The sequence below is a fragment of the Gymnoscopelus microlampas genome (assembly GCF_963454915.1).
Source record: "Gymnoscopelus microlampas genome assembly, chromosome: 19".
Classification (NCBI taxonomy): domain Eukaryota; kingdom Metazoa; phylum Chordata; class Actinopteri; order Myctophiformes; family Myctophidae; genus Gymnoscopelus; species Gymnoscopelus microlampas.
This window is the reverse complement of record NC_139956.1, coordinates 1,010,309-1,026,061: the sequence shown is the minus strand read 5'-3', so window position 1 is coordinate 1,026,061 and position 15,753 is coordinate 1,010,309. Positions and strand designations below refer to the sequence as shown.

The 15,753-nt window shown below is 39.6% G+C and overlaps 2 protein-coding genes across 2 annotated transcripts in view; both read right to left on the bottom strand.

Moving 5' to 3' along the window:
* LOC311034809 (NLR family CARD domain-containing protein 3-like) overlaps nt 1-10,020 on the bottom strand; it is a 25,121-nt gene extending 15,101 nt beyond the window's left edge. Inside the window, exons 1-4 of the mRNA XM_084042822.1 lie at nt 9,898-10,020; nt 8,769-8,822; nt 4,066-5,974; nt 1,072-1,248 (exon numbers count right to left, since the gene is read on the bottom strand). Of these exons, the coding sequence (XP_083898948.1) occupies nt 1,072-1,248; nt 4,066-5,912 (2,024 nt within the window). The 5' untranslated portion in view covers nt 5,913-5,974; nt 8,769-8,822; nt 9,898-10,020. The remainder of the gene's footprint in view (nt 1-1,071; nt 1,249-4,065; nt 5,975-8,768; nt 8,823-9,897) is intronic.
* The window catches only part of LOC311034803 (NACHT, LRR and PYD domains-containing protein 3-like), a gene marked incomplete at its 5' end in the record, with an annotated part of 82,293 nt that extends 68,818 nt beyond the window's left edge, over nt 1-13,475 (bottom strand). The window contains one exon of the mRNA XM_084042810.1: nt 13,157-13,475. Coding sequence (XP_083898936.1) covers nt 13,157-13,475 — 319 coding nt within the window. The remainder of the gene's footprint in view (nt 1-13,156) is intronic.
* Nucleotides 13,476-15,753: the final 2,278 nt, after the last annotated feature.

The following is a 15,753-nucleotide window of genomic DNA, read 5'->3' as shown; positions in this document are numbered from 1 at the left end:
TGTATCCGGCTTTGTCAACGTCTATATGAACACAATTGACCCGTGTTCAGGGGGAGGGAAGCCGGGCGGGGACGGTAATAATTGTTACTGCACATAATCCTATGTGCAGGGGGCGGAGCCTGTCAGCAGGGAGTGTTGGGTGGGAGGAGTTAAAAATTGGTTGGAGAGGAGTCAGGACTGAGACTGCATTGATAGATATGGTGGGCAGAGCTATGCAAGTCTGAAAATCTGTTAGAATTGTGAAAAAAAAAACTTAACTCATAGGAAACAGACAAGAGACAGTTTTCAACATTTCAGAGTAATGGACTGTTTTACTCTGAAACTCTTACAGACACAACAGTGATCATAATTAATCAGACTGCTGGTGCTGGTGGGCTGAGGAACCAGCAGACCTTCCAGTCTGTGTATTACACCAGTTTGACAGTCATATGATTACATAACTGGATGTGATCATTCCCTAGCAGTAGGGGTGTGCCGATACACTAATTTCACGAAACGATACGATACGATATTTGGCTCACAACTTCGATACGATTTCGATACGATACGATACGCACTTTTTTTATTATGAAAATATATGGAGGAGAAAAAAAGAAAATGCAAACAAATAATTCTGTTTTTGCATTATTCAGACATGCAAATTTGTAGCTTTTCAGCTACAATAGCCGTTTTGAATCCAAATAGTATGACACCTGACCCGAAAAAAAAACATGTTGTCACTCTTTTCACTTCGGGGCCGTTTGCATGCCTGATTATTATGATTGTAAAAAAAAAAAAAAAAAAAAAAAAAAAAATTCAAAAACGATATTTTTTTTTTCCAAAACGATACATATCGTCGCGAAAACGTATCGCGATATATCGCGGGACGATATATCGGCACACCCCTACCTAGCAGCCATGATGGATCACATACTGTAGTCACTGTACCTTATCATTATTCTAGTCAGTGTGGGTCACCATGATGTCAACCTTATTCACACTATTCAAATAAAGTTTCACCACAGTATTCATGTTATAATCACATAATAAATAGTAAAACTAAACTAATACAAATAATGGTGGTGATCTGACCTTAGAATCTGCAGTCTACAATGTGGACTCTTCAGTCCAGCAGTGAGGATCTCCATGAATGGATCCTCCAGTGTGATCCCACTGATGTCCAGTTCTGTTAGATGTGAAGGATTAGAGCTGAGAGCTGAAGACACAACTTCACCGTCTGTCTGTTGGAGGTCTATACAGCCAGCAAGTCTGTAAAGATGAAATGTAAAATCAGAGATGATCAAACAGATTAGTCCACATTTACTGTCAATTAAGTTAACTCTAAGAGATGTTCTATCTAGTAAGAAATGTTGCACATATGGTAAGGTAGAGCGCCACCATGTGGTCAGGTGACCCTATTCTACTGAACATTCAACCAAAATAGCAGATCTATAAGCTCATAGCACGTCGCAACACAGAACATTGTGAGCTTACATAAACCAGTGGTTCTCAAACTTTTTCATGTCAAGGACCCCCAAATTGACACTTATTAGCCCGCAGACCCCCATTTGAAAAGATATGCCAAGATTGCCCATAAGAGAATATCTTTTATGGCTCTAGCAGTGATTCTCAACCATTTTAAATCAAGGACCCCCAGTTTGACATGCAATAGGCTACGGACCCCCATTTAATGGCATTTCTATCTCTGGGACCCAATTTATATTGTAAAATCAATGTTAAATTAACTCTGAGAGTGTACAAATGGAACCAAATGGACCCGTTAGGGTCCATTTGGTTCCATTTGTACACTCTCTGAGTTACAGACCCATAAGGGTCCATTTGGTAACTATCTATCATTTTGCTGGGGACCCCCTGAAACTCCCCCAAGGACCCCTGGGGGTCCCCGGACCCCACTTTGAGAACCAACGACATAAACGACATATTTAAAAATAATATAAATAAAGACTGTTCTCCTTCATGCTCCCCAGAGGAAGACCCTTTCTGATTTTAGTGACCAAATAGTATTTACTCTAGCGCCACCATTAGGTCAAAACGTTCACTGTACACAACATTTCTGAATGTACTGGTCAGATTGTCATGAATTGTCACATTCATTCTCCCCACAGGATTACACCTACTGCTTTTACTGACCCCATGACCTCTAGTCTAGCGCCACCTTTAGACCAAAATGTTCACTTGCAAAACATGATGTGTGAAAATCTAATGTGAGGATTGTCATGGAACTTGACAATTCTACCAATGAGAACAGGCCTGAAAAACCACCAGGAGACCACAAGGGGAGGTTCGTCGCCTTGATAAAACTAATGGCCTATGTCATTTTTTGAAGTTTTTCAGGAAAAATAAAAAACTGATCCAAAACAAAACTATATGATATTTCTTAATCATTTCACCCAAAATGTTTATAACAAATTATGACTATTTAAATAGAAATAACACTGTCTGTCAGTTATGTAACATAAAAGATTTAAATAGGATTAAATCTGACTTGGGCCATTTTTTTAATGGCCTAAATTAGTAAATAATTTGGCCTAAGTCACAAAACCATGTGACTTAGGCCAAAACACAGTAGGCCTTATTTTGTCCTAAGTCACTCTAGGGAGTTAGGCCATTATACTAAAAGGTGAGTGAACAGCATGATCCTTTTCAATTAGGAGATGGGCCATTTTACCAGAGGTGGCCATTGTCATGAGGAGCTGACTTAAAGGCAAAAATATCATTTTCCTCAAAACAATGACTTAGGCCATTAGTTTAGCAAGGTGACGATATATAAAACATATATCAGGAGACCACAAGGGGAGGTTAATGTATAAAACATCTATCAGGAGACCACAAGGGGAGGTTAATGTATAAAACATCTATCAGGAGACCACAAGGGGAGGTTAATGTATAAAACATCTATCAGGAGACCACAAGGGGAGGTTAATGTATAAAACATCTATCAGGAGACCACAAGGGGAGGTTAATGTATAAAACATCTATCAGGAGACCACAAGGGGAGGTTAATGTATAAAACATCTATCAGGAGACCACAAGGGGAGGTTAATGTATAAAACATCTATCAGGAGACCACAAGGGGAGGTTAATGTATAAAACATCTATCAGGAGACCACAAGGGGAGGTTAACTTACTTCTCTCATAGATAGGAGGTGTCATTCACTGTTGACATTTTCCTTTTTCTCATTTGTACATAATAGTGTTTTGTATTTGTTGATTATATGTATTATCATGTTATGTTTATGCCATGTTGATGAATTGAATCAATCAATCAATCAATCAATCAATCAAAAGCTGTTGCTTTTGGTTACAATACATTGAATCCTTATATAAAATATAAAACCTGGCACTAAAAATATATATTTATCTTTATTTTTCCATGGGTTACAAAGCCTGATCTATTGGTTATAGGGCATTAATGAACACCTCACAACTGTGAATATTTTACAATATTTTCCTTTTTAGCCAAACTAGTGAGAGTGCTGGTCCAGGTGGGTGTAACTAACAGGGCTTTTAGACTCTTAGTCTTGTTTTTTTACCTGTCTTTTACTGGTCTTTATTTATACATAAACACAACACCAACAGTCACTATTTGAGACCCAGACAGGATCTGAGACATGGTTATAACTGGATCTTTTACATTAGTGGTTCTCAAACATTCATTGTCATGTCAAGAAAATGTATTTGGCCGTGGACCCACATAAGAGAAGATAATATGTTGTTAAAAATGTCATAGTTATTCAACATCTTTCTCAATTATTTAAGTAAATGTTTATACAGTATATTATATAGAACATTTTAAAAAGCTGATCTAGAAGCTCACAGTGCGTTGTGACACGTCATGAGCTTGTAGATCGGCTATTTTCGAATAGCTAAAGAATAAAATGAAGTTAAAAGTGTTTAACCATTCCTTATTTTGCTGAGGACCCCCTGGAACTGGACTCCTGGGGTCACCGGACCACACTTTGAGAACCAATGATTTACGTTAACCATCATTTCTAATTATAGCATAGTGATGTGAACGTAGATTGACTCTGTTCTAGTAAGTTTTATATTCACATGACTACTAACCGAGCCTTTCTGCTGTTCCTCACAGCTGGGAGCAGTCTCTGTCTACCCCACGATGATGTGTTGTATGTGTCCAGGTATAACTCATCCACAACCTCCTCTGACATCTGCAGCATGAAGGCCAGAGCTGAACACTGGGACACAGACAGTTCTGTCTTTGATCTGTCCCCTGACTTCAGGTACAGTTGGATCTCCTGATGTACTGAGTGGTCGTTCATCTCCATCAAACAGTGGAAGATGTTGATAATTCTCTCAGGAGAGAAATCTTGAGTGGTCATCTTCTTCAGGTTGTTGATGGTTCTCGGGATGCTCTCTGGAATGTTCTCTGTCTGACCCAGCAGTCCTCCTAACAGACTCTGGTTGGACTCCAGTGAGAGACCATGAAGGAAGCGGACAAAGAGGTCCAGGTGACCGTTTTTACTTTCTAGAGCTTTTACCATGACTCTGTACAGGAAGTCATCCCAGGAACTGTCGATGTTGTATTCACGCACCCATTTGTCATGTCCCAAGAATGTCTTCAGTACCTTCATGTTCTTCTGTGTGAAACAGTGGAACAGGTAGACTGCAGCCAGAAACTCCTGGATGCTCAGATGAACAAAGCTGTAGACATCTTTCTGGAAGCTCACACTCTCTCCTTTGAAGATCTCTGTGCACACTCCTGAGTACAGCGAGGCTTCTTTCACATCAAGACCACACTTTTCAAGGTCTTCTTGGTAGAAAATGATGCTACCTTTCTCCAGATGTTCAAACGCCAGCCTGCCCAGCTTCAGGAGAACTTCCCTATCAGTGTCCATGAGCTGCTGTGGATTCAGCTCCTGTGTGTCATCATACTTCTTCTTCTTCTTCCACTTTGTCTGAACCATCAGAAAGGAACTGTACATCTCAGTCTGTGTCTTGGGCAGCTGTCCTTTCTCGTCTCTACTCAAAATGTCACAGAGAACGGTGGCAGCCATGGAACAGAAGACTGGGATTTCGCACATGATGTGGAGGTTCTTTGATGTCTTCAAGTGTGAGACGATTCTGTTGGCCAGCTTCTCATCACTGAATCTCTTCCTGAAGTACTCCTCCTTCTTAGCATCAGTGAACCCTTTCACCTCCATCCACATGTCAACAAACTGAGAGATCTGTTTAGCTGCAGCAGGACGGGTGGTTATCCAGATGTGAGCACAGCGAAGCAGTTTGCCATTCATGATGTTTACTAGAAGCTCTTCTAGTGGGACGGGTCGGGAGAAGTCATCAGAACAGTCATGGTTAGTCTCAAAGTCCAGCTGAAAGCTTTCGTCTAAACCGTCAAAAACAAACAGAAGTTTGAAGAGGCTGTTGTCATAATTTGGGTTTCCTGACTTCTGCAGCTTGGTGAAGATGTCATTAAGAGCTTCCTCTGGGATGCATTTGGTTGCATAGATGCATTCGTGAATTAGCTGTGCCAAACTAAACCTTCGTCCCTGCAGCAAATTTAGGTGGCGGAATTGGAACACAAATGTGAGGTGAGGATGTTGATGTTTTTTCTTTGCCCAGTCAGAGACAAACTTTTGTACGAGAAAGGTTTTGCCAACTCCTGCAATACCAATGTACATCACTGTTCTGATGCGTTTGTTTTTTCCAGAAGGGTGTTTAAAGATGTCACTGAGTTGGATCTCCTGCCCTGCTTTCTTCATCACCATTTCACTCTGCGGGATCTCCTGCCATGCTTTCTTCCTCTCCATCTGTCTGACCTCATGTTCACAGCTGATCTCTGTGTCGTCCACATGTATGATGCTGACATGTGTGTAGCAATCTTCAAAATCCTTCTTATCTGTCCGTTGGACTGACCCTTCAGGTAAACATGTGAATGGGTCCTCAACATTCATTTGGAGCAGGTTTTGGTAGGATTCAATAAGCTTTGCATCCTCTTGTTTTTTCACCGGCAAATCTGTAATAATGAAACATGTAACACTTGAATCTAAATGTGAGATCCCCAATTCTATTTCTAATAAAAAGGCATGATAAAATCCAGGTTACTTTCATATTCAAATTAAGCTCAAGTTTAGCATCTATCAATGTTCAGCTCAACATTAAATAATGTTTTGTGTTTTGATGTGTTTAATGAGGCTGAAACAACCTATGATCAGAATCAGCTTTGTTGTTACATCACGTGTCAAGTGTAAAGATGAAATACTAGAACTACACACACACACACACACACACACACACACACACACACACACACACACACACACACACACACACACACACACACACACGCACGCACACACAAACGAACACACACACACACACACACACACACACAGTGTTTTTCATAAAGTGTCCCAAATGTGAAGCAGCTGATTAATATAATGATGAATAATCAGGTTTAATCCATGATTAAGTGTAAAATTATATTATCAGTTCTATATAATCCATCAGTTATAATGTAACTACAACACAATAAAACAATAACTATACTCTACTAGAACAAGTTAATGTTAAAGGTCATACACTAATCTTCATATCCTGTTATATTCTGTAGCTGCAGCAGCATGACACCATGAAAAAAATGTCTTGATTTTCTCCTGCTATAACTATAATCTAATAAAAAGTTACTAGTTCTCTTTACTCACTAACTACACTAGATCTGCTTTTTGTTTTATTATGGTCTGTACCATGAGACCTCTCCTTACTAGACATATAATATAAATGTACCATGAGACCTCTCCTTACTAGACATATAATATGAATGTACCATGAGACCTCTCCTTACTAGACATATAATATAAATGTACCATGAGACCTCTCCTTACTAGACATATAATATGAATGTACCATGAGACCTCTCCTTACTAGACATATAATATAAATGTACCATGAGACCTCTCCTTACTAGACATATAATATAAATGTACCATGAGACCTCTCCTTACTAGACATATAATATAAATGTACCATGAGACCTCTCCTTACTAGACATATAATATAAATGTACCATGAGACCTCTCCTTACTAGACATATAATATAAATGTATCATGTGTGACGATCCGTAGGGAGCCACCGTCATTTTCTATTGTCACTCAAATAAAACACGCACGCCCATATACACACTACTCCGTTGAATCAGCTCGCTCACCCGCAGCAAATCAACGTGCAGCCTGACGTCTTTTTATGAATGGAGGAGGAGTGAGTAGGGTTGTGTGTGGAGAGAAGGAGGAAGTGTGGGTCCACACCACGGAGCTGTTTAGCCTGACCTTGTTTTAGTTAGCTGCCAGTTTAAGTTACTTTTGCGTTTACCTTCTGCAGTCCTTCCCAGAGGTCTCCACAGTCCCCGCATCTGAAGACAAAGGCTAACTGCAGCATCGCTAAACTTCACTGAGTGCTGTTGTTTGTTTGTTTAAAGGAACGGAAACCAAACGGCATCGGCCAAATTCCGGTCAGGATTCCCTGGAGGGGAGTCACAGGTCGGTCAGAAATCTGTTTTTCTAAGAAGAGGAATTCCGAATTATTATTTGATTTAAACTCTTTTTGGGAGTTATTTTTGGGGAATTATTATTTTGATTTTGGTATTATTATTTTGATTTTGGTACAGAGTACCTTAAAGAGATTTTGATGAGTTTGGGTTTTGCTTGGTGGGAAGTGAAAACCTGAAGTGGATTTCTTTGAAAAACGGATTACTCTTGACTGTGATTGAATTCCCTTGCTCCCCTGACTTTGAATACAAAAAAAAAACCTCAACTGAAATTCTCTGTGTTGTGTCTACTTATTATTACTCTTGTGAACAGTGTTTTCCCTGTGTGCATTTAAGGTTTCTGATACTTAAAATTGGTTTATGGTTTACTTCTGAGTTGCAAGGGTTCATGAGATGGTTTTGACTAGATACATGCACCCTTTGTAGCGTTTGAGTTTTGCTTAATTGTTATTATTCAAGTTTATTAAATTACTATTGTCAGGCCCGCCCTGACTGGCACCCCAGCAACCAAAAAGAAAGGTACCATTTTCAAACCGCTACACATGAGACCTCTCCTTACTAGACATATAATATAAATGTATCATGAGACCTCTCCTTACTAGACATATAATATAAATGTACCATGAGACCTCTCCTTACTAGACATATAATATAAATGTATCATGAGACCTCTCCTTACTAGACATATAATATAAATGTACCATGAGACCTCTCCTTACTAGACATATAATATAAATGTATCATGAGACCTCTCCTTACTAGACATATAATATAAATGTACCATGAGACCTCTCCTTACTAGACATATAATATAAATGTATCATGAGACCTCTCCTTACTAGACATATAATATAAATGTACCATGAGACCTCTCCTTACTAGACATATAATATAAATGTATCATGAGACCTCTCCTTACTAGACATATAATATAAATGTACCATGAGACCTCTCCTTACTAGACATATAATATAAATGTATCATGAGACCTCTCCTTACTAGACATATAATATAAATGTATCATGAGACCTCTCCTTACTAGACATATAATATAAATGTACCATGAGACCTCTCCTTACTAGACATATAATATAAATGTATCATGAGACCTCTCCTTACTAGACATATAATATAAGTATCTCTAGTATAGAGATAAATGGTTCTGAAACAATAAATGGTTTCAGAACATTATCAAATTCTTAGATTTAAAACAATTGTGAGAAAGAACATCTTAATTGTGAGATAAAATCTCCTAAAATGGTTTACCTTTCTTTCTTCTCTTTGCAACCCTTCCTGAAGTCTCTCCATCATCACTGTCATCTGAGAGAGAGAGAGAGAGAGAGAGAGAGAGAGAGAGAGAGAGAGAGAGAGAGAGAGAGAGAGAGAGAGAGAGAGAGAGAGAGAGAGAGAGAGAGAGAGAGAGAGAGAGAGAGAGAGAGAGAGAGAGAGAGAGAGAGAGAGAGAGAGAGAGAGAGAGAGAGAGAGAGAGAGAGAGAGAGAGAGAGAGAGAGAGAGAGAGAGAGAGAGAGAGAGAGAGAGAGAGAGAGAGAGAGAGAGAGAGAGAGAGAGACACTGTTGTCAATAAAACCAGCATTCTTTGTCTATTACTCTATTAACCCTATCTACTCTCTAATCTAATCTATTTCCACTATCTCTATTAACTCTACCATTGATACAGTCATCATTGGTAGATAAAGACATCGACAATCTAACAAAGACCAACAATCAGAGAGATGAGAAGAGAACGCGATATGCTTACTACATTGTCTAAAAAACATGATGTTCTTTGTCGTCCAGCCGATAAAGGTGGAGGCCTATGTGTACTAAACAGAACAGATTATGTTAATGAAGCTCTATCTCAACTTTTAAACATGTCTCGTTATGTCAAATTGGACAAAGATCACACTTGCTTATACAAAGGAAATTGACAGCTTCCTCCATGATTCACTGTTAGAGGGTTGTATAACATCTCTAACCAAAAGACTATCCCTCTGTCCCTCTATTTTACTGTTTTCCTGTGTAATTAAACTGTTTATGTTGACATTCATCCCTTTGCAGGGACTGAAAAGTCTGTGGGGGGAGAGGTGGGGGATCGGCCGGAGCTCTTAATTGATCCCTTTGAACTTCAAAGGGGTTGTGCACTGAGTTGATTGATTGGGCCATGAAAGTTGCATGTGTACCTTGGTGTGTAGTGGTGACAGTAGTGTTTGTTACAGTGTGTACCTTGGTGTGTAGTGGTGACAGTGATGTTTGTTACAGTGTGTACCTTGGTGTGTAGTGGTGACAGTGATGTTTGTTACAGTGTGTACCTTGGTGTGTAGTGGTGACAGTGATGTTTGTTACAGTGTGTACCTTGGTGTGTAGTGGTGACAGTGATGTTTGTTACAGTGTGTACCTTGGTGTGTAGTGGTGACAGTGATATTGACTGAACCACCAATGGTAGATCCAGAAAAGACAGGAGCCACCACTGTGCTTCCACCATGTGCTGCATTATTGGCACCAGCAGGGAGCACTGAAGAACCTGCACAATATAGTCAGTGTAAAGGTGTCAAATGTATCCATTTAATACTTTTAAACAACTCATTAGCTGACAACACTATAATACTGTACAGAATCTGAATAAGGAATACAAACATTCACAACGCATCGCAATAAACCTAAATGAAAAGTCTCCATTTAGATTGAATCAACTTCAGACTCACTCACCTGAGACGGTGGCTCTTTCAGGTTGTGTTGGATGAGAAGGCTGAGCATCCCTGCTGTGAAATGTACAAAGATTGTTATACTAACTCTATATAAATCTACCAATCCTATATATATATATATATATATATATATATATATTTATATATATATATATATATATATATATATATATATATATATATATATATATATATATATATATATATATATATATGTATATATGTATATATATATATATATATATATATATATATATATATATATATATATATATATATATATGTATATATATATATGTGTATATATATATATATATGTGTGTGTGTGTGATATATATTAGGGATGTCCGATATTATCGGCCGATATTAGCATAAAAATTGATATCGGGAAAATATCGGTATCGGTTTTTTTTTTTTTGCTTTATAAATAAGTTACAGGAGTTCTTACTGTATATGGTGTGTGTGATATGAAATTTGAGCTTACCCTAATCACAATAATCCCCCATATATCGGTATCGGTTGATATCGGTATCGGTAATTAAGAGTTGGACAATATCGGTATATCGGTTATCGGTAAAAAAGCCAATATCGGACAACCCTAATATATATATATATATATCACACACACACACATCCTATATAAATACTATATGGCCCTATAGGGAATGGGCTTAGTGATGTCAGAGTTGAGATTTGCCGTTAACTCCACCCACGTTTGACGCCATTTTTCTGGGGTAGACTCATTTGACACGTTAATTTAGCAATGGGACGATGGTCAGTGCTGCGTTGCCGGACGCAATAGCAAGTGTTCAGACGTTGGAGTTAAAATGTACGGATTTCTAACTTGGAAGCAAAACAACTGGGATCAGATGTCAGAGATATCAAATAAATGTTGGGTGTCAGCTGACGAAATAACATAACCTTCAACAAGATTCCCAAACACATATAAGCTCTCTGCCTGTGTTCAAACGAGCATGACAGCACAATTCAAATATAAACATCTGTTAACCTCTGTTATAAGTAAAAGTCCGCTAATCAAAATTTACTTGAGTAAAAGTACAAAAGTATTTGCATCAAAATATACTTAAAGTACCAAAAGTAAAAATACTCATTATGTAGAATGTCCCGTTTCACAAGGTATCATATGTAAAAAATGTATTAAAATCTTTTAAAAATAGCAGATCTACAGCAACTTGTGAGCTTGTAGATCGGCTATTTTCAAATAGCCAAAGTTAAAATAGGTCTGAAGTGGTTAATGTAGGTTTTGTTTATAATAATTCAAATCTGCAAAGTAATTAGTAACTCAATGTTGTTGTGGCTGCTTTATTATTTATTTACAGTACCCCAGGAAAATGACAACCGGAACTACGTCATTCTGAGCCTGGCTCCTCCCATAGCCCGTTCCTCATAGCACCAAACATCTGTCAGTAAATGAATTAACTTATTCAAAGATTGAAAATAAACTTGATTATCCATTAGAATTCTACACAATGTAAATGTGCCTTTTGACACTCTGGCATACAGTAGTATGCAGTATACAGATAATGAACAAAGTGAAAATGAATGTATTAGAGAAGACATGTTTTTGTCTCTTGAAGATCACTTCACTTAGAGCTCATGTTATGTTTGCACCACAACAATAAAAACATACAAACAACTGTATATATCTTAATAGACATGAAGAGAATACATGATAAAGCATTACAGCCTGAAAAGGTACCTTCTAATCTCTTCTACTAATGAATGTTTGGACTGAATGTAAATGAAAACGACTTACAGCTCATTGAGAAGAAACTTCTCATGTTCATCAAGACCTTTGAAGAACATGTCTTTGGCTTTACTGGAGTTCAGGAGTGGATAGAGTTCCCTCATCTTCTCCTGAGTGGTGGACTTAGACCTCACATTACTGTAGCCCTCAGGGGTGATGAAACCCTCAGCACGGAGCAGATCTAGGATGGGATCCACCATCTTCACTCTCTGAATCAGGACAGGCTGGTGTTGGTCGACAAAGTGTCTCTCTGGAGCTAAAAGGAATGAAAATGGATTTGTTGGTGAAACAGTATTTTTTAATGATCAGCTTGTAACATTGTATAATTATATGCTATGATGCTTTATAACAAGAAGCATAACATGTTGTAAAGCATTTAATCATTGACTTCCGGTTGATGCCCATCCCCATCACAAATGACTGATGTTGTCCGAACACTGTGGACAACAAACGTCCTAGACTCTTCTCTCTTCTCTAAAACACCCTGGATAACGCTCCACACGTCCCAGACCCTTCTCTCTTCTCTAAAACACTCTGGACAACGCTCCACACGTCCTAGACTCTTCTCTCTTCTCTAAATCACCCTGGACAACGCTCCACACGTCCTAGACTGTTCTCTCTTCTCTAAATCACCCTGGACAACGCTCCACACGTCCTAGACTCTTCTCTCTTCTCTAAAACACTCTGGACAACGCTCCACACATCCTAGACTCTTCTCTCTTCTCTAAAACACTCTGGACAACGCTCCACACGTCCTAGACTCTTCTCTCTTCTGTAAAACACCCTGGATAACGCTCCACACGTCCTAGACTCTTCTCTCTTCTCTAAAACACTCTGGACAACGCTCCACACGTCCTAGACTCTTCTCTCTTCTCTAAATCACCCTGGACAATGCTCCACACGTCCTAGACTCTTCTCTCTTCTCTAAAACACTCTGGACAACGCTCCACACGTCCTAGACTCTTCTCTCTTCTCTAAAACACCCTGGACAATGCTCCACACATCCTAGACTCTTCTCTCTTCTCTAAAACACCCTGGACAACGCTCCACACATCCTAGACTCTTCTCTCTTCTCTAAAACACCCTGGACAACGCTCCACACGTCCTAGACTAAGTAAAATCACACACCCTTATGGGTTGGGTAATTAGCTGACAGAGGCCGTGCAGATCACAAAACCTACCAGGACCAGGGTTGAGCTCAACGTCTCCTGAAAGCAGTAGATACAGGAAGATCATACACCTTCGATCCATGCGACCACTCGGGGCTTTATTCTTACGATCCGGGTTTGAGGTCAACGTGGAGTATATCGCCGCAGCACCAAAACCAAGATGTTTCCGCTTCGTACCGGTATGCAGGTAGAAATCGTTGTGGGATTCCTGCTTTTCAAGTAAATTTTTCTCCATCTCCATCTGGTGTAAATTCCGTGGTGAATTAAGGTAGGAATCCGTAATCCACAGGAGGACGAGAAGAAAATGTGGGAAAATCTTGCGACCGCCCATGTTGAGGCCGGATGTCTGTCAGTGGTCCTGGTCGGTGGACGTGGAACTTTGATTGTTGAATTTAAGTCAGTGTTTCTATTGGCTGGTCAGATGAAGAGGTGAAAATCAAATTGTTTCTATTGGCTGGTCAGATGAAGTGGTGAAAATCAAATTGTTTCTATTGGCTGGTCAGATGAAGTGGTGAAAATCAAATTGTTTCTATTGGCTGGTCAGATGAAGAGGTGAGCTGGGGAGAGACAGAGACATTGTCAAACTGAATGTCTGCACATAAACAACAACTGATCATGTCTACATGTCACTACATCATTAGATCATTGATCATGTCTACATGTCACTACATCATTAGATCATTGATCATGTCTACATGTCACTACATCATTAGATCATTGATCATGTCTACATGTCTCTACATCATTAGATCATTGATCATGTCTACATGTCTCTACATCATTAGATCATCATTGATCATGTCTACATGTCACTACATTATTAGATCATTGATCATGTCTACATGTCACTACATCATTAGATCATTGATCATGTCTACATGTCACTACATCATTAGATCATCATTGATCATGTCTACATGTCTCTACATCATTAGATCATCATTGATCATGTCTACATGTCTCTACATCATTAGATCATCATTGATCATGTCTACATGTCTCTACATCATTAGATCATCATTGATCATGTCTACATGTCACTACATCATTAGATCATTGATCATGTCTACATGTCTCTACATCATTAGATCATTGATCATGTCTACATGTCTCTACATCATTAGATCATTGATCATGTCTACATGTCTCTACATCATTAGAAGACAATGTGAGGGTTGTGCTCCGGTAGCTCACCTGGTAGAGAACGTACCACAGCTGGCCGTGGTTCAAATCCCACCCCAGGCTCCTTGCTGCAGGGCATCCTCTCTGTCTCTGCTTTTGTCACTGTCAAAATGAAGCAGAACATAAAAAAAGATTATCTTTAGAAAGATTATGAAAGAATATTACTGCTAGTAGTAGTAGTTGTAGTAAAATTAATCAAATCATGAACGCAGCGTCTGATTGTTGTGGAACTTTGCACACACATCCCCACTAAGCCAAGGAAGATATTCCACTCTACAATATATTTTTTTCCCCCTGGATTCCTAACCATTCTTCCTTAGCCTGGTGGGGATGTGCGTGCAAAGTTTCACGGCAATCGCTGAGTTCATGATTCGAGGCATTTTGTACAAAACAGGCCACTCAGGATGGAATATGAGAAATCCGACAGATCTATCTTGATCACATGACTATAGAGATAATGTGCACCAATTTGCATGATGTTTGGACAAAATCTGTTTGAGAAAATTAGTTTTGCAGGTCGATGTAAAAAGCAAACCGACACTGTGGGAGCCAACACAGGACACAGCTAAGAGGGGAAAGAGGTTCACCACCTACGTAGACACACTGCAGTGTGACAGCAGAGTGAGTAGGAGATGCACCACCTACGTAGACACACTGCAGTGTGACAGCAGAGCGAGTAGGAGGTGCACCACCTACGTAGACACACTGCAGTGTGACAGAGGAGCCAGTAGGAGGTGCACCACCTACGTAGACACACTGCAGTGTGACAGAGGAGCCAGTAGGAGGTGCACCACCTACGTAGACACACTGCAGTGTGACAGCAGAGCCAGTAGGAGGTGCACCACCTACGTAGACACACTGCAGTGTGACAGAGGAGCGAGTAGGAGGTGCACCACCTACGTAGACACACTGCAGTGTGACAGAGGAGCGAGTAGGAGGTGCACCACCTACGTAGACACACTGCAGTGTGACAGCAGAGCCAGTAGGAGGTGACACACTGCAGTGTGACAGAGGAGCGAGTAGGAGGTGCACCACCTACGTAGACACAGTGCAAAGCTCCAGACCCTGATGCTAGAGGAGGATGTGGAGGGCAGTGATTCACATCACAACATGTTGTGAGCGTGTAGATCGGCTATTTTCACTTTTTATCGTTTATTAATTTCAGTTATGAATAGAATTGTGGGCGTGGTCAGCCATGTGAGTGACAGGGAGGGGGCGGAGCCGAGTGGTTCACTGTATGGAGGAAGATGCAAATAGGCTCTATGCACAGCGGCCATAATGTAAAGATTTATTTACTCATAGTTGTGGTCTAGTTTTTGTAGACAATCATGATTTTTATGGTTTATGTTGGCAGGCCTTGATGGTGTCGTAATGCCTATGTGGGCTGAAAATAGCCAATCTACAAAATCAACAACCTTACGGGTCCA